At 41.5% G+C, this 19,000-nt stretch overlaps 1 protein-coding gene across 3 annotated transcripts in view; it reads left to right on the plus strand.

Annotated features, from left to right (window-relative positions):
• LOC113021483 (junction plakoglobin-like) overlaps nucleotides 1-19,000 on the plus strand; it is a 115,251-nt gene that overhangs the window by 36,520 nt on the left and 59,731 nt on the right. For all 3 annotated transcript variants that reach the window (XM_026166226.1, XM_026166225.1, XM_026166224.1), the window contains 2 exons: nucleotides 6,637-6,691; nucleotides 8,382-8,615. In XM_026166226.1, the coding sequence (XP_026022011.1) occupies nucleotides 6,670-6,691; nucleotides 8,382-8,615 (256 nt within the window). In that variant the 5' untranslated portion in view covers nucleotides 6,637-6,669. The remainder of the gene's footprint in view (nucleotides 1-6,636; nucleotides 6,692-8,381; nucleotides 8,616-19,000) is intronic.

Consider the following 19,000-nt stretch of genomic DNA (forward strand, 5'->3'; position numbering starts at 1 on the left):
TGTTTCAGTTGGGTTTTTTTTGCAGATTTTTGGTGTGTTTTGTGGTGGTTTAGAAGCAGACACAGTCCAAAGGGGATGGGTGTTGGGAACAAAAAACATGCTGTGGAAGAGAGCCAGAGAATAATAATAAGTAATGATTCAATGCAGAGAGGTGTATAAACATATGGTGAGTGAGAAAAGTGACTAAAGAAGTACTACTCAGTGTATCGTGGGAATCCCCAGCAGCCTACACCTATCGCAGCCTAACTAAGAGAGGATTCAGGGTCACCAGCCCTAACTATATGCTTTAGCAAAAGATTTTAAGCCTAATCTTAAAAGTAGAGAAAGAACATCACAGCACAGAGTTACAAAGAGAGTTACATGTTTTTGGAATGGGTTGATTCTGTGTTCTGACTTCACTGACCTTTATTAAGTAATTCTTGGTACCAGTTTACGAAAACAGAGAACAGCTTTGGTCAGGTCCTGGCAGACGCATCATGATAGACCTATTTATTTCTTCTAGACTGAACCACTGTATTCATTATTTTTGGGCTGTCCTAAAAATTTCCTGAAAAGCTTTTACCCCATCTGTTCAAGGATTGGCTTGTGCCACCATTTGTCTGCCACCTAAAAATCCAGTTTTAAGATCCAATCCCAGACACTTGACACAGTGGTTATCAGAGGCATCGTAACATTTCATCACTCATCCATGACACTGGAGAGTACTGAAAAAGTCACTTGGATGAGTAATCAATTGTTTTTTTTAAATGTTTCTATATGTTTTGTAAAAGAATTACAAAATGAACTTGTAAATTAATTTATTAATGCAGATTTTATTTCACAATTCATTATTGAGCACAAAAGGCTTTATGTTGATGCGTGTGACTCTTCTGGTCCTCCATAACCAGCAGCCTAGGCCTATTGCTGCACAACTAAGGTCAGCTGATGCAGCCCGAACTATATGCTTTGTCAAAAGTTTTAGGCATGATCTTAAAAGTAGAAAGGGTGTCTGTCTCCTGAAACCTGATTCCACAGAAGAAGGATCTGAAAGCTGAAGGCCCGGCCTCTCATTCTAGTTTCAATCAACTACAATCAACTGAAGGCTTTTCGCAGAGTTTTAGGACAGCCAAAAAATAGTGAATTACAGTACTACAGCCTAGCCCTCCGGTTTTGTGCACCCCCACCCCCCTTACTTTAGTGTTCCCAATCAAAATTGACTGGTCCTTGTTAGCTGCTATTAAATTAGCACAAAAAAACACTTTTCACCACCAAATTCTTTATTCAACATTCTTTAGCTGTGAACAATGTCTCAAAGTAGTGTTTAACTTGAATACATAGAATTAGACATAACATAACTGCAGTAAAAATACAAATAGGCACTGAAAATGTATTACAAAATGAACATGTAATGTAAAAAACAAATTAAAGACCAAACTCAACATGAAGCTGTGAGTACAGGACACATTCTGCTTGGCCTCCATTGCCTGTCTCCGAAGTCCCACAGGGTTAACCAAACCCGATAGGATTCCTTCTTCAGCCTGATTGCTCTGTTCACCTCAAGTGTCCAACGTCTGGTTCAGGGGTTACCATCAAGACAGGCAGCTCATTGCAGCAGCTCATTGCAGCAGTTTCCACAATGGAAGTGCTGAATATGCTCCATTCGGACTTAATGTCCCCAGTCTCCCTCAGAATGCTGTCAAAGTTCTGGCAAAGGTTGGAGGCCTCTGTTAGGCATTCCCAGAGTGTCCTCACAATACATTTAGTTGTGCCAGGTTTATCCAGCATTCTCCCTCACCACCTGATCCAACTCACCACCAGGTGGTGATCAGTTGATAGCTCATCCCTCTCTTCACCTGAGTGTCCAGAACAAATTGCTGCAGATCCGATGATACGATTACAAAATCAATAATCAACCTGCAGCCTAGAGTGTCCTGGTGCACTTGTAAATAACCTTATGTTCAAACATGTTGTCTGTTATGGACCAACAGTGGTTTTCACAGTAACAGAAGGCCTAGCCACCAGGTGCTCTCCCTCTGGTATCTTCCCCAGGACTTGAGACACATTTTGTAGACCATCAGCTGGGACTGAACTAGCTAATATTAATTTGCACTAAGTGGCAGGATTGCTTTCTAAATGCTGATAGATTTCAACTTGTGTCTTGACTCTCTGTGCCTCTTGGACCTCTCTACTTCATTTGTTCAATACGTTTTACCTGTGTCATATCTCATGATTACAAATAACTTAATCTTTTGACATCTATGGTACGATTTCTTTGCATGTGTGTATAGGATTGGTCGTTACTGACATCTGGTGAGACTTTCATGTCAATAGCACCTTTACAAATATTACTTAGAAAATAAGTAATATGATCAATATTTATTTTCACCTGTTGCATACAAAGAAGGATTAGTTATGGTTTAAACAATGTTTAACACATTATGAATTTTTTAATAATTTAGATATTTTTTGTGTATTTTAGGACATATTGTACATGCATTTATGTACAAGAAGGTTCAATTTGATGGGACCCCCAAAATTTTAAATGAATGTTAAATGTTTTAGGGGTCTCATTTTAATCCAAACTGCCATGTGGTGCTGAAAAAGGTGTCTAGTGTCCAGTCTCATTTGAAGAGTACAGTAAAATGGAGAGGGAGTGTGTGATGATTTTTTTTTTTCATTCCATCTTTTCTCAAAAAGCTTTTCAGCACATCAAAAAACCCACATTTGTTTTAACAGGAAACATTTCTCCTCACACATTCACATGCATAAAACTCATGTACCGTGCCACATCCACATGCAGAGAACACATCTACTGTTGCACACACCCACACGTTAAATGGCCATTACTGAAACAGAACATTGTGCCATTTAAGCTGTCAAGACGTCACTCAGATGTAGCCACTCTATTATTCCTACCCTTCATGTAGGAATAATGTAAAAGTTCCGTATTTTTTTCCAAACACCTCCCTTTGTGTGGATTTTTTAATTTACTTTAAGGCTGTTCATTTGTTGAATTAAATAGATTTGTAGTCTCTTTCTATGTACAGATCTAACTAACATTCACTCACAGCACTGAAAAAGGTTAGAGCAAGTTGTAGGTTTAATATCTTGACCAAAGATATTTAGCCTGCAGACCGGAGCAGAGGGGGATCAAACCACCATCCAGTGGATGATGAGAGTCAAACCTTAAATACTGATCTGTATGTGTAGGTTTACGGTACACATCAGCTTTTAGATGTCCCCCATTACTGATGGAAATCTCATAGTCTAAGAAGGCTAACCTGCCACTTTTCATATCCTCCCTTGTGAATTTGATGTGTTGGTCCACCGAGTTAATGTGACCCGTGAATTGTGGTAGGTCCTGAGATTAAATTTTCACGCAGGTGTCATACACATATCTGAACCAATGACTAGGTGGTGTTCCAGGATAGGATAACAAAGCCCTCTTTTCCACTTCTTCCATGTACAAATTGGCCACAATGGGTGAAACTGGGGAACCCACTCCCATGTTTCTCCCTGTAGGACTGACCCTTGTATGTGAAATAGGTGGAATTAAGACACAGTTCAAACACACTTGGTCGGTGCTGATAGTGGTCTTGTTGCTGAGGTTGGGGTCATCCTGTAATCTCTTACAAACTACCTCCAACACTTCAGTGACTGGAACATGAGTGAAGACAGATGTAACATCGTACAAGACCATGGTTTCATCTGCCTCCATAATGACATCGCTCACCTTCTCAACACAATCCAAGGTGTTCTGGATGCGGTGAGTTGATCATACAGACAATTGGTCTTAAAGGTGCACTCTGTTTATGTTCTTTGGTAAACCATACAGACTTGGTATAGATTCCGCTGGGTATAGCCTGTGGTATGAGGTACGGTCAATAGCCTTGTCTTGTTCTAACTGCTTCAGACAGTCTATCACCATCTTCCTGTAACCACTTCCTGGGTCTCGTTTCAGGGGCTCATAAGTATTTTTGTCACTGAGCAGTGACAAAATTTTTTCATCATAGCCTTTTTGGTTTAGCGACACAGAGCACCTACCCTTGCCTGCTGGAAGGATAATGATGTTGTTGTCATGACTAACTGATGGGATTGCCTTCCTCTTCTCCATGCTGATGTTGGACGCTGGGGGCTTTGCATTGCTGAGACAGGCTGAAACTTTCATCCATAGTTGCTCTGCTTCCACGTCTGCAATGTTGTTGTATCGAATTGCAGTTTCGGTGGCTGTGATCAGTTCCACTAGAGGGATTTGCCTCAGTGTCACAGCAAAATTCTATCCTTTTGCAAGGATGTTTTTCTCTGTTTTGGTAAGCTGTTTGTGAGACAAACTCTTCACCCACTTGTCCACATCCTCGGTGTGGCATCCTTCTCTCTTCTGGCCACTGAGGACACTCTCCGTATTTTGAGCTAACATTGTGAAACATTAATAACATTTTTACTTCACACTTTTTTCTTTTACTGCATACTGTTCATTCATAGTTTTGATGCCTTCAGTGAGAATTTATGAAAATAAAGAAAAAACATTAAATGTGAAGGTGTGTCCAAACTTTTGATTGGTCGTGTGTGTGTGTGTGTGTGTGTGTGTGTGTGTGTGTGTGTGTGTTACTGCTGGAGTCTCTGAGACCGTATCGTCGGGAGATTGACTCTTGACTAGGGCATCTGTATCCAGTAAAGGTCCTAAGGCTAGTCCCCCCCCCCCCCCCCCCCCCCCCCAATGCCAACCAAGCCTACCTCAGACAGGAGGTCATATAAGCTCGGATGTTGCTCGGCTTAAGAAGGTCTGCATCTGGTGTTGAGGACACACTGATGAGAAGTCAGTTACCGGAACAAGCAGGCATAAGTGGGCAAGAGATGAAAACAAGGCGCTAATGGATTGGTACAGTGCAAATATCCCAGCAGAAGGGGTTACATGAAAGGAAAGTTGTGGACCTATGGAATGTTTGATACCCAACACCCAGACTGATGGTGAAGCAACTAGTAGCGGCTGACTTGAAAGATAGGATCATGGTGAAGATGGAAACCTGGACCCTCTGTGGCCAATTACCAAGACTGCATCAAGTACCATCTGAAGGTCTACTAAAAATGTAAATGCAGCATTATGCATAATCCCTACAATTGACTACAAGACAGCCTATGACTCAATGCCCCACACATGGATCCTGGAATGCCTAGAACCATACAAGGAACTCATTAGGAACTCAATGGGGAATTAGTGAACAACAATAGAGGCCAACTTCAAGCCAATTGCACAAGTCACTTTTAAGTGCGGGATCTACTAAGGAGTTACCCTGTCCCCACTGCTGGTCTGCATAGGCCTGAAACCCCCCACAGTGAGATCACTGACATGACTGACTATGGATACAGATTACGGAATGACACAATTATCAGCCACCTCCTCTACTTGGATGACATCAAGCTGTAGTAGTAGAAATGTAGTTGGGTGGTAACAAAGAGAGGGAAGACTGTCAGAACTGAGGGGATCGCGCTAGCAGAATGCAACATTGCAGACACTGAGGATGGCTGCAATTACCTACAAATACATTGGTACATACATAATACAAGTACATTGGTTCCCATTTGCTTAGAATCCACTTGAACACAATCATGTATGCTGCTGGGATAATAAACTGGGATAAGGAGGAGATTGAAGCCATTGGCATCAAGCCAAGGAAGGTCATCACCATGCATAGAGGGATCAACCCCAAATCGAGGACCCTGAAACTGTACACTAAGCGAAAGGTACGAGGCCAAGGACTAGTGAGTGTCAGAACCACTGTCCAGGATGGGACAACAAACATCCATGGGTACATCAGAAATATGGCCACAGTCGACCGAAAGTGCTTAGTGATTATCTAATGAAGTAGAGACTGAAGAAGGTGGAGCAAGAGGAGGAACCATCATGCAAGGACAGGCCCCTACATGATATGTACCACCGGCAGATAGAGGACGTGGCTGATACCCAGAAATCCTACCAGTGGCTGTACGCAGCTGAACCGAAAGACAGCACAGAGGCACTAATCATGGTAGCACAGGAGCAAGCTCTGAGCACAAGATCCATCGAGGTTGGGGTCTATCACACCAGGAAAGACCCCAGGTGCAGTCTGTGTGAAGATGCCTCTGAGACTGGATATGCCCCTTATAAATCTGGGCCATCATCATCTTCAGAGTTATGCTGTAACCCATATGATCATTGTTACTGTACATGCACAACAAAATTGTAGGTTCCTCACACCAACTCTGCCAGAATAAACTATAAATAGGACACAACAGGAATGAATGGCAAAGAGGAGAAATACATAGAATCACGCGGAATATATACAAAACAAGAGAAATATATGCAACAACAATAGAAAGGCACACAATAGAGAAGAAGTTGTAAAGTGCTTGGACTCAGACTGTGGCTCGATAAGTTGGTTGGGTGTGAATGGGTGGGATGTGGGGAGGTTGGTGGATGTTTGTTTACTGTCCGAATGGCCCAGGGGAATAAGCTGTTTGTGAGACTGAAGTGTAGGACCTGATTGATGTGAGGCGCTGACCAGAGGGCTGGTAGTGGGTGGGGTACAAGGGGTCACTTGCGATTTCCCAGGCTAGTCGGACTAGAGGATTAATCTTGAATCTTTTTTCAGACCTAATGATTCCTGTATTCTCCTGCAGGTGAGAGGTCAGTGAAAGCAGCAGTACCAGTGGATGGAGATGATGTCCATGCAAAGTAAGTATTCTGTCACCATAGCACCCAGCTCTGGCCTAAGTTCATTGCGGTAGTAATAGCTGTGGGAGGAAAACAGGTGGTTCTTGGAAGAAGTATCTGCATCATTAGAAGAAAAAAGTAAAAGCAGTAGCAACATGAGTTGAAATAGGAGTAGTATCTGATACAAGCAACAGGGATAATTAACAGAAGCAGCACTAGTCGTAGTAGTTGATATAGTAAAAAATAGGTGCACTACAAGTAGCAATATGAGCACTGCACTTATTATTAGGACTAGCTGGTATACAGGTACAGGTAGGTATATTCATAGTAGCAGTGATTAGTAGTAGTAGTCTTGTAATAGTACAAGCAGTATATTGCTGCTTTTGTCATTCATTTATCTATAAAGGAATGCCACTTCTTTAGTAAAAAACGTGGAATTATTAGGACTACCAGCAGCAAAAATCACAGTTACAGTACTTACAAAACAAGCATTAATGGTAGCTGTAGTGGTAGCAATACCAGAATCATTTTAGTAGTTTAGTGCAAATAGCAGTATTTTCAACAGCAGAGGAAGTAGCAGCACTGGCATTAGTTGCTGAATAAGTAGCAGTAGTAGAAGGAACACTAGTGGTAGTACTGAGTGGTAGCATTTAGTATGAAGTTCAGTGTTTAATCCTAGCAGGAAACGTAGAAGTTATAATGAGATGTGGTAATTGCATTAGAAGTAGTATATACTCTAGCAATAACACCAGTACCATCTTTAACCCTCTCAAGGCAGGCGTTGCCGATTTGCAACAGTTAAAAACTAACAACCTGATTACCCCACATACATATTTTATGAGTTTTTTTTACTCAGAAGTACCACTGCAGGACTTGGTTGTGCATTAGCAACAAAAAGTTTAATTTGAGCTTGAGAGGGTTAAAGGTAATGCTACCAATAAAAGGTTGTACTTGTCACAGAAAGATTTGAAGAATTGGTAGTAGTTTAGTAATAGTACTATTCCAAAAATGGTAGAATTAGCAGCACTACATGCAGTTAGACCATTCAGTGAGCTGTGTGAGGCTACTCACTGAAGAGTCTTAGTGCAGCTTGACCTCACCCAGGCTCTATGGCCAGCAGCCCACAAGCTCAAGCTGTGCCCAATAGAAATGGAAGAATGCAGCGACTGGGTTATTCTGTCAGAAACAAGACTTTTTTTTCTGAAGCAATGTTTGAAAAACATACTAACTAGTTATACAGAGGAAAGTTTTGCTAGACGATTGTTTAAGCCATTTAACTACCGATTCGTCTGGTTGTATACTTTGCATTCTTAAAACTGTTTACTTTTTCAACTTTTCAGAAAGTCCTAAAAGCAAACTTCCTTGTTGAGTAAAAATGCGGATTGTGGTACAAAAAGTTGCATGTGCTGGTAATGGCATGAGAAAAATGTTGGAGTAAAGTAGGTAACATTAGCTATACCAGCTTCTAAAAACCCTTGAAAGTCAGACCTGTGTGCATCATAAACAATGACAACAAAAACAAAAAACTCTATAAAACATTTTTTGTTTTATTGTGTTAAGTCTGTGAGAAATTACTATAAGGAAAGGCTTGCACTGAGGTTAACCGCTAGGTCCAGACTTTCATTAGCTGCAGGTGTGCAACCAATGTACCACTTTAAAATAGTTGCAGTAGATATTACTGGTTGCAGTAGATGTGTGTTGTTTTCTGCAGTGAGTGAGGCAGACAGCGTGGTGAAGGTGGCAGAGTGGCAGCAGACTTACTATGCCACAGACTCTGGCATCCAATCGGGAGCTACCACAGTGCAGGACGACGAGAGCAGCACTGAGTATAGTGGCAACAAGAAGTACACAAACAGTACTACAACCGGCACTGGCTCTGTACCTGTTAAGGCCACAGTGGGGGGAGGTGGAGACTCAGCATTCAGTGGAGTAGATAGCCCAACAGGTAACACTTTCTGATCAAAATCATTTGATTTTCTTTTTTGTTTGTGCTTTCTGTTTGCTTCCTTTAATAACAGCAGCTTTCGGTCTTTATTGATCTGCATTTTGTGGCTCTTTTTTGTGTCTGGTAACATCATATAATATATTGGTTCATCTTCTTTTTCATAAATGGAATTGAATGCAGGATTTGATTCACATGATTCAGTATCAAATACCACTGGACAGATCACAAGTAAACAAACAAACAAAAAAACAATTACTGCAGCTTTAATGATAATGAAAATGGTGAAATAGCAGCACACTGACATGCACAGGTTATTGTAAGCAGCTGCAGATAACAGCTTGTTTTCCATTTCCTGTGATTCATCTGTCTTCAATATGAAATAAATCTTCATGGTGCAAGATAATGCATCATGGTAAGTATTAAGAAACTTTGTGTTTTATCTTCATTTCGCTCTGTTTTGCTCTGCTTCAGTCATCTGACAGTCAGGGGAAGAAATAAAAGTCTGCTACATTTTTTAAAAATTCACGCATCATCACACCTGTGCTGTTTGTAGACAGCTGGCCATTTCAAGCTCAGTTTGACATTGTGGTGCTTTGAAAATTCTATTCACATATGACATGTGAAGTAAAATGTCAAATGTAGACACAAGCTAGCTAAATAGAAAACTTAGCTGCAGGTTGTAAATGTACTTTTATTTCTCCACTGCATGCATGAAAGTTTAAAGTACATATCTAATAATTTAATTCGTTTTAGGCTACTTTGCAGCCCCAGCAAATTCCATGAAAATCAGAAATAAATACTTGCAGTTACTTTGGATTGTGGTTCTCCTCTGTCGCTTCATTCAGGAGCACTGCCTGTTGCCTTTGACCACTTTTCACATAATCTAGAAAATGTTTAAAATAACACTACAGGTAATTGAACTTATACACTAGTTCATATCTGCTTTCTTTCAGCATGCCACCCAAATCTTTGTTGTTAAAGTCATTTGGTGTGCTTTCATTTGGGTTTTAAAATCACACTAATTCAATTGAGTGTTTTTCCCCCTTTCCTTTTCTTGAACACTGAACATGGCATGTTCATGGCACATGTAAACCAGCCCATCCTGCCCTCTGCATGTTTCAAACACACCTCCACCAACATACAGTCATTTGGGATTCAGGAGACTCACTAACTACATCTCATGATTCAAAAGCTCACATCCTCCTGTTTCTGTAATTCAAGGATGAAATTATTGTTTTACAATAATGTATATGTCTTTGTTTCATCCCAGCTGAATTCTTGCAGATACCTGTTAACAGATGTAAATCATTCATTTGAATTTACACAAAACTTGATATCCTTGGACAACAACCGGCTCACTAGATCAGACGGGTGTCTTTACTGCTTTATGGCACCTAACCTTTGGAATGGTCTGCCTAATCAAAAGAGATTAACTTTTTGACAAACTTCTATTACTTAAGTCTACGTAAATGTATATCATGCACAAGTATTCTTTCCTTGGGCCAACTTGCTGACTGACCTCACTAGCATGTTCTCTGTGCTTCTGTGTGTGAAGCTGACAAAGTATTTGTGTTAAAAGTGGAACACAGTTATAACACAGGATTTTCAATTCTACATTGCTTTTTCAAAAATGTTAGCATTTATAAAGGAGAACACTAGAAGTTCAAAATATCTCTTTAAGGGAAAGGTAATGATGATATTTTGTTGGGGGGGGGGGGGGGGGGGGGGGTTTGTTTGTTTGTTTTTCTTCGCCTGTCCCGTTTGGTTCTTTTGCATCAGAATTATTGCCAAAAGGCGAAGAAAGATGCCCAACAGATTTACTTTACCAAACGGACCATCCCAGCCTTGCCGTATTGGTCCAATTGATTCACCTTTTCTTTTATTGTCTATTTTATTTTATTTTCACCAGCTAAACATGGGACAGACTTGACTGCAGAAAAGAAAAGGTAGAAAGAACGAGGGGAAGAAAAAACAATGATAAAGGGCAAAAAACAAAAACCAACAAAACAAACAGACAAAAAATACATCTATCAATCACCTGGATCACCTGTTGAGAAAGAAAAAAGAGAAAACAAGCAAAAAAAGAGAGCAATACAATAAACAACATCATTGCGATGATCTATGTGAATATAACAGTCAATACTAAATATTAAACATTATTGTGCAGCACGTAAGATCGACAGAACACAGTGTGCTTTGAGGTAGGAGCCAAAAAGGGTGTAGTTTGTGGGTGTGATCACCCGTGTGTACACCTGTGAGCATGGACACGCTTGTTTTTAAAAGGTTCCTTCATGTAATGATCTGCTAGGGAGTGTGGGGGGGCCACAGCCCCGTCCTCCAGGGCATGAAGCAGGTATGGAGGAGATCAAGACTCCAGACATCCAGAGGCCCCCAGAACACAAGAGACCAAGGAAGACCAACAGAGGGGCAGCCGCGCCACTGTCCCAGAAAGAGCTGAGGAGAGTCCCAGATGAGGGCTCACTCAGCAGCCGCGGAGCAGAAGCCAGGGGGAGTTGCAGTGACGCGCCCGTGAGCTCCGCCGGCAGCCAACTGTGCCAGAGTGACCGAGCCCCAGGCCGAGAGGCCGAGGGCACCCCACCCCCGAATTGGCCCAAGTGAACCCCAGGCTCCAGGCCCCGACAAGCAGCCACCAGGAGTGAGCCGGTGGGTACCTGGACGCCCATCCCCAGACACAAAGAACCACCAATGCAGGGTGGGTGTCTGCCACCGGCAGGGGGAGTGGTGGGGGTGGATAGGCCTCCATACCTTGGAGGGCCTGAGATGTCCCTAAAGAGGTGGCGTCTGATACTCGACCTGACATACAGACACAGACATACAGGCACACACAGATACAAACATCCATTCCCACCCTCATGCTCTCATATGCACTTACTCCACACTCACCCAACGTGGAGACAGACATAAAGAGACACTGTACACACGATCACACTCCCCAAGCGTACTCTACGAACCGGGTCTAGGTGCCCCCGCCCCTGGAGGGGGAACTGCACCCAGACCCAGGTGGTGTTACCCTTTTCCCTGCAGTGGGGAGAGGCAGACCGCCCCGACTCCACAGCAGCAGGGAGGCCCCACATTCCAGACCGCAGTCGGACAGCCAACTCCTCCTCCCAGCCCCCCACCCCAACAGGCAACAGAGAATGGGGGTGTGTGAAGACTCCAAACCTCCCTCCACCCGCTCATTGTAGTGTTGATGCATGTGTATTCTAAGGTGCATTTAAAACCCAGGAGGGCATGGAGCTACCTGCCAGAGAGCAGCAGGTAAGCGCATGGTCCCTCCTGATAGCCCTCAATGTAATGGGGAGGGAAGGAAGGCAGGGGCAAGTGGCCCCTCCCTGGGGCCAGCTCCCCCGCTGACCCCAGTAGGCACCCCCATATCCTGCAACCCACCAGGGAAAGGGGGCCCAGGCCCATCCAGACCGGGGCCCAGTTCAGCAGCCCCGCCGGGCCCCACAGATTCCGGGACAGCCCACCAGACCCCACCACAGAGAAAACTGCACCCACCCCGTCATCCACTCATCTCCCAGACAACACAAGACAATAGACACCCAGGCTGAGTTCTTTCTCCACCTCTCTTATATCTCCCCCACCTGCAGAGTGAGTTCCTGGAGAGAGGAGACCTCCTGCAAGATGTAACAGTTGAAGAGCCCCCCAGGTGGCTCGATGCACTGGCGGCACCCTGCGCCAGGGCTGGGCCTCCATACACCCACCTGCCCACGACCCCGGCGACACACCAACCAAGACCCAAGCCCCCAAGGCTCAGCCAGGGCCCCAGCCCAGAGACGGTGCACCCCCAGAACCCCACCCCCCCCCCCCCCCCCCCCCCGATCCACCCAGGGGCAGCAAGGCTACCAGGTCAGTAACCCACGTCCATCAGCACAGACCCTCCCCTAGCCCCGCTGCACGCAGCCTCGAGGAAACCGTCACCTAAGAGCCAACAGAGCCCTTAACAGGCCGTGACCGCTACCCCGGGTTGAGTCCTCCAAGGAAGATGCCTCCGGGGAATCCCCCAACGCCCCAAGCCTGTCCCTACCCCCACACCAATCACAACAGCAAAGGTGGGACCAAACTATGACCCCCCACCCCCACTAGGTGATGGATGATCTGATGTGGTGGCAGAGGCTGTATCAAGACTAATGTAATCTAATAGATAATTTCTATATTGGTTAGAATTAAGATTGTTTTTATTTTTCCAGTTCATGAGGACTGTTTTCTTGGCTATGCATAGGGCAGTGAAAACCATATGGGCGATATTCTTTTCTGTAGTGACATTATCTAAGCTGCCCAACAAACACACTAAGGGGGAAGTTGGAATGTTACATTTCAGACACTTTGATAAGTCTTCACATATCTTGACATATCTGTCAGTGCGCCCCAGGGCAGCTGTGGCTACAATGTAGCTGCCATCACCAGTGTGTGAATGTGTGTGTGAATGGGTGAATGACTGAATGTAGTGTGAAGCACTTTGGGGTCCTTAGGGACTAGAAAAGCGCTATACAAATGCAGGCCATTTACCATTTACCATATCTCGCGCCAAAACTCCTGAACTGGTGGACAGAACCAAAGAGCGTGGATATAATTGTCCGGTGAATTGGTTTGGCAGTGTGAGCAGTTGTTGGTAGACCTAAAGCCCATCTTGAACATCCGATGACCTGTATAGTGCACTCTATGTAATATTTTGTATTGAATTAATTGAAGACTGGGATTTCTAATTAGATGAAAGGTTTTTAAGCAAATCTGAGACCAGAAGTTTTGGTCTAAGTTAACTGATAAATCCGCTTCCCATTTTGCAATAGGAAGTGATGTTGATTCATCTGTTTTAGAAAGCATTCTGTATATTTTGGATAGTAATTTGGGGGTTTTAAGAGTAAGAAATTGACCCACACTTGGTGGTGTTTGTAGTTCAACTTGACCCGGTTTAAATTTCTTTTTTACTATGGATTTAATTTGTTGATATTCTAAAAATCTTTTCTTGTTGATCCCATATTGTGTAACTAGTCTGTCAAATGAAATAAATTCTGTTCCTTCTAGTATATGTTCTAAATATTTGATTCTTTACCACTCCAATCTGGAAAGTTTATCATATTATTGTTTTGTAATATGTCAGGGTTGTTCCAGATAGGTGTACGTTTGCATGGGATTAATGAAGACGCCGTCAATTTTAGAAACTCCCACCATGCTGTCAGAGAAGCGCTGATGTTGATGCTTTTAAAGCATTCATGTCGTTGGATGTTTGAGCTGATAAATGGTAGGTCTGAGATCTCTAGATTATTGCAGAGTGCTTGTTCTACATCTAGCCAAGGTTCATCTAAGAGGGTATGTTTTAGCCATCCTGAGATAAACTGAAGCCTGTTGGCTAAGAAGTAGTGCTGAAAGTTAGGCAGTTCTAATCCTCCTTTATCCTTGGTCTTTTGTAGTGTTTTTAAGCTTATACGTGGGGGTTTATTTTTCCAAAGGAATTTGGACATACATGAATCTAGAGATCTGAACCAATCTTGTGGCGGTTTAGTTGGGATCATTGAGAATAAATAATTTATTTTTGGTAAGACCATCATTTTTATAGCGGCAACCCTTCCCATGAGTGATGTGGGTAGACATTTCCATCTAGCCAGATCATCTTCTACACCTTCTTTAAAAGTGGGATATGGTTTAATTTAGTTAGATCTGCAAGCTTGGGAGAAACATTAATACCTAAATATTTTATATTTCCTGATTGCAGTGGTGTAGAAGAGGAATTATGGAAGGAGCAATTAATCGGTAGGACTGTAGATTTTGACCAGTTAATTGAGTAATCTGATATTCTTGCAAAAGAGTTTATCAATTCAATCACCCCAGAGATATTGGTTTGTGAATTTTGGGGAAAAAGCAACACATCATCCGCATAAAGGCTGATTTTATGTTCCACGTTCTTGCATTTTATGCCCTTAATTACTGAATTCTGTCTAATTGCTGCTGCTAGTGGTTCAATAAAAATTGCAAACAGTGAAGGGGAGAGTGGGCATCCCTGCCTGGTGCCCCTCAAGAGACAGAAGCTGGAGGATGTCTGGTCATTTGTTCTAACACAAGCTGTTGGGGAATTATATAATATTTTTAACCAGTTTATGAAAGAGGATCCAAAACCAAATTTGTGTAAAGTTGCAAATAGAAATTTCCAGTTAACTCTGTCAAATGCTTTTTCTGCGTCTAAAGAGAATATTGTAGTTTCTAGGTTTTTACTGTATGAGTAGTCTATCAAATTAAGTAATCTACGTGTATTTGTTGATGAGTGCCTACCTTTTATGAAACCAGTTTGGTCAGGATGAATTAAGAGGGGTTATTTTCTCCAGTCTCTTTGAGAGAGCTTTGCAGATTATTTTAAGGTCTACATTTATAAGGGATATTGGACGATAGCTTGAGGGATATACAGGGTCTTTGCCTGGTTTTAGCAGGAGATTAATGTTTGCGGAACTCATATTTGATGGAAGTCTGCCCTTTTCTTTAATTTCCAACAACGTTCTGTAGAAAACTGGTGCTAGAATCGTCCAGAATTCTTTGTAGAATTCTGCAGGAAAGCTGTCTGGACCTGGAGCCTTATTATTGTGCATACTTATCAGGGCTTCCTGGAGTTCACCTGGTGTCAGTGGTGAATCCAGTGCCATTGCTTGAGTGTCCAATAATTTTGGAAGAGTTATGTTGTCCAAAAACTGATCAATTTCCTTTTTAGATGGGTTTATTTGTGGTGAATACAACGTTTTATAGAAATCCCTGAAAATGTTGTTTATTTTTTCTAGTCATATATTGTGTTCCCAGATGAATCTTGAACAGCACATATAGTTGTTTTTTCTTTATTTATTTTTAGCTGGTTTGCTAGAAATTGACCGGATTTATTACCATGTTCATAATTTTGTAGGCATAGTCTTTGTACTAAGAATTTTGTTTTTTTTTATCAATTATCTCATTTAATTCTAGTTTCATTATATAATTTTTCAAGGGATCTTATATGTGTTTTCACTCTTGTATGCTTTTCATACAAGTTTCATACAAGACAGATAAAAACTTTATAAGATTTATATATATCTTTTCCATATGGGTTGTCTTGTATGGTGTATTGATAGTCATGTGCTTTTTGTATGCGCTGAGGTGTTTTTTTCTGTTCTCAAACTGATCTCCCTGTCGGAGCTCAGTCTGGGGGGAGTTCTTTTTTCTCCTCTTCTTTCCTCATGTTGTGTATTTTCCATTGTTATACCTCTTACCTGTCTTCCCCATGTGATGTTTGTGTAATGTATCTATGGTCGGAAGGGTAAGATGGCGCTGGCACGGCTGGCAGCCTTAACCCAATTTCCCTCGGGATGAATAAAGTATGATCAATCAATCAATCAATCAATCAATCAATCAATCAATCAATCAATCAATCAATCAATTAAATCTCCAGTTTTTACTTGGTGTAGTATTATTCTTGTGTATTAGTTTTAAAGATACAGGAGCATGATCGCTGACTAGTGATGGGTTGGTCCTCACATACAAGGTCTTAAATAATCAGGCCCCATCTTATCTTAATGACCTTGTAGTACCATATCACCCTATTAGAGCACTTCGCTCTCGCTCTGCAGGCCTACTTGTTGTTCCTAGAGTATTTAAAAGTAGAATGGGAGGCAGAGCCTTCAGTTTTCAGGCCCCTCTTCTGTGGAACCAGCTTCCAGTTTGGATTCAGGAGACACTGGAAGCTGGTTCCACAGAAGCTGGTTCCTAATCTTAAAAAACATTTTAAGATTAGGCTTCAAACTTTCCTCTTTGCTAAAGCATATAGTTAGGGCTGGTGACCCTGAATCCTCCCTTAGTTATGCTGCAATAGGTGTAGGCTGCTAGGGGATTCCCATGATGCACTGGGTGTTTCTTCTTCAGTCATTCCTTTTCACTCACTGTGTGTGTAAATTATTAGTTCTTATTCATCTTTGGCTCGCTTCCACAGCGTGTCTTTATCCTGTCATCCTCCCAACCGGTCACGGCAGATGGCTGCCCCTGCCTTAACCTGCTTGAGGTACTTACAATGAATGGCATTGCTTGCAGTAACACTGTAAAGAATCTTGGAATAATTTTTGACCAGGAAATATCCTTCAGTTTGGATATTAAACAAATATGTGGGACTGCTTTCTTGCAATTACACAGTATATCTAAAATTAAAAATATCATGTCTCAGAGTGATGCTGACAAACTAGTTAATGTTTTTATTACTTTATTACTAGGCTGAACTACTGTAATTCATTATTATCGGGTTGTTCTTAAAGCTTATTCTGAGTTTGACTCCACTATTTGGCTGGGGGAGTTCTGTGTGTCGTGTGCATGCTATTCCCAAGTCTGTCTCTCCAGGTCACAGTCCAAAGACATGCAGTTAGGAGGGCTAGGTTATTTGGTAATTCTAAATTGCTCATAGGTGTGAATGTAAGTGCAAATGGTTGTCTGTCTCTCTGTGTTTGCACTGCAACAGACAGGATGTATCCTGCCTCTGCCCTATGGTAGCTGGGATGGGTTCCCAGTCCATGTATGCTCGTAAAGTTGTAATTTTCAAAGTAGTGACTGATTACTAGGTAGGCAGAACACTATGCTACCATGCACTGTGCCAATAACCTATATATATATATGTGTGTTGATTAAGATGACTAGCTCATCAGGAAAATGTTCTCAAATGTAACAAAGTGTTGAGTAAGTAAGTATTAAGTAAGTATGAATTGTGTTTAAGTACTCATGTTGCAGGGAAATGATTAAGGTTTCTATGGAGTTAGTGAGTTAATTTGTTGGGTACAACTTTCAAAACCATTACAGTGTTGCATATACTAAGGATTTCTTGCGTATTACCTTCCAAAGCTGAGATGGCTGTGTCATCTGTTTTATGATTATTAAGTAATCTATCTAGCAATTATTCCTTTTCCTTGACTACAAAGTACCTTTAATGATGATGCAACCTGAGGCTCCATAATTAATATCATCTACCACCCATTTAGGGCATTTTAAAAATTGGTCTCCAGCTTCAGCAGCAGATGCTTCTATTCTACTTAGTTAATCGCAGCATTTATTCTGCCGTAAAGAGTTTAAATAAACGCATGCGTACTTATAATCCTAATGACTGCATGAACTTCTGGAAATGAAGGTATCAAATTGCATTTTAGGGGTTCAGTTCTTAAATCATCCGGATGGTGAGCAGTGGAACAGCAACAAGTGTTTGTTTGACAGTTGAAAAAGTGCAGGCTGTACACAGTAATCTCTGCGCAGAATAGCTGACTACTTTAGTGGGATCTGCATCCTTAATCACATATTTTCTTTCTAACCTGTGCACAGTAAGTCAGGTGGTGGAGGCACAATTGAGCTGATTTGTGTGTTTGTGTGTTGGACCATCATTTTCTTTTTTTACTGTCAGTTTTGCTATTTTTATTTTGATCAGTTTTTAAACACAGAATAATATGGTTAAGATTCAAAAAGATCACAAATTGGCTTTTCTTTTTATAAGATTAACAATGTGAGAAGCTTTTTTCGGGATTGCCACCACGACAAATCCTACTATATCGAATATGACTGTTTAAAAACTAGCAAAAGTAGGGAAAACTACTTTTCTATAACTGGCAAAGATACACTAATTGCATAACTATTTGTTAAAAACAAGAAACAAATGTAAGCCAGGAGAAAACAAGTTACATGACAAGGGAAATTAATTCCCAAGTACAGTTTTAGATTCAAAGGTTTCTAGACAATGTTGCCAATATCAGTGGCATACACTAAGGTTAAATTAAATGTGGATTTTTACACATTGGCTTGTTCTCTAAGTCCCTGTTTGTAAATTATATTAGGCTCAATCAACATATTATTCTGCCTTACACAAAATGTTAGTTTAAATGAATCAATACCAGTCACACTGACTGTCAGAATTCTCACCTTTGACACCTTTATACATCTTAACTGGAGCTAAACTCTACTCCCACAGCTGATTATCCTGTTAATAGTGTTGAATTATTATGTAGCTCCTCTGAAAAATAAATCCTCGAATCACTTCAGTCAAGTACTTGACCTCATAGTATAATTCTCAAACGCACATCTTAAAGTACATGACACGTGACCTGGAGAGGAAATAGCTTCTTATTTAGAGGGTCTTCATTTGACTTGGAAAATACTTTGTTACCCTATTAACCAAAGGCTGTCCATAAAGCAGGAGCATTTTATTACTTGTCACTGATTGAGGAAAACAGGAACAACCCCGGGTTTCTTCTCAACAGTACCACCAGGCTGCAAAAGAGTCAGAGCTCTGTTAAGTATTCCTTTAACATGACTTTGTGAATTTCTTGACAGAAAAAATTGTAACTATTAGAGTTTTGTTTTTGTTTTGTTTTTACATCTGTGCC

The sequence above is a fragment of the Astatotilapia calliptera genome, chromosome 4 (genome assembly GCF_900246225.1).
Source record: "Astatotilapia calliptera chromosome 4, fAstCal1.2, whole genome shotgun sequence".
NCBI lineage: Eukaryota > Metazoa > Chordata > Actinopteri > Cichliformes > Cichlidae > Astatotilapia > Astatotilapia calliptera.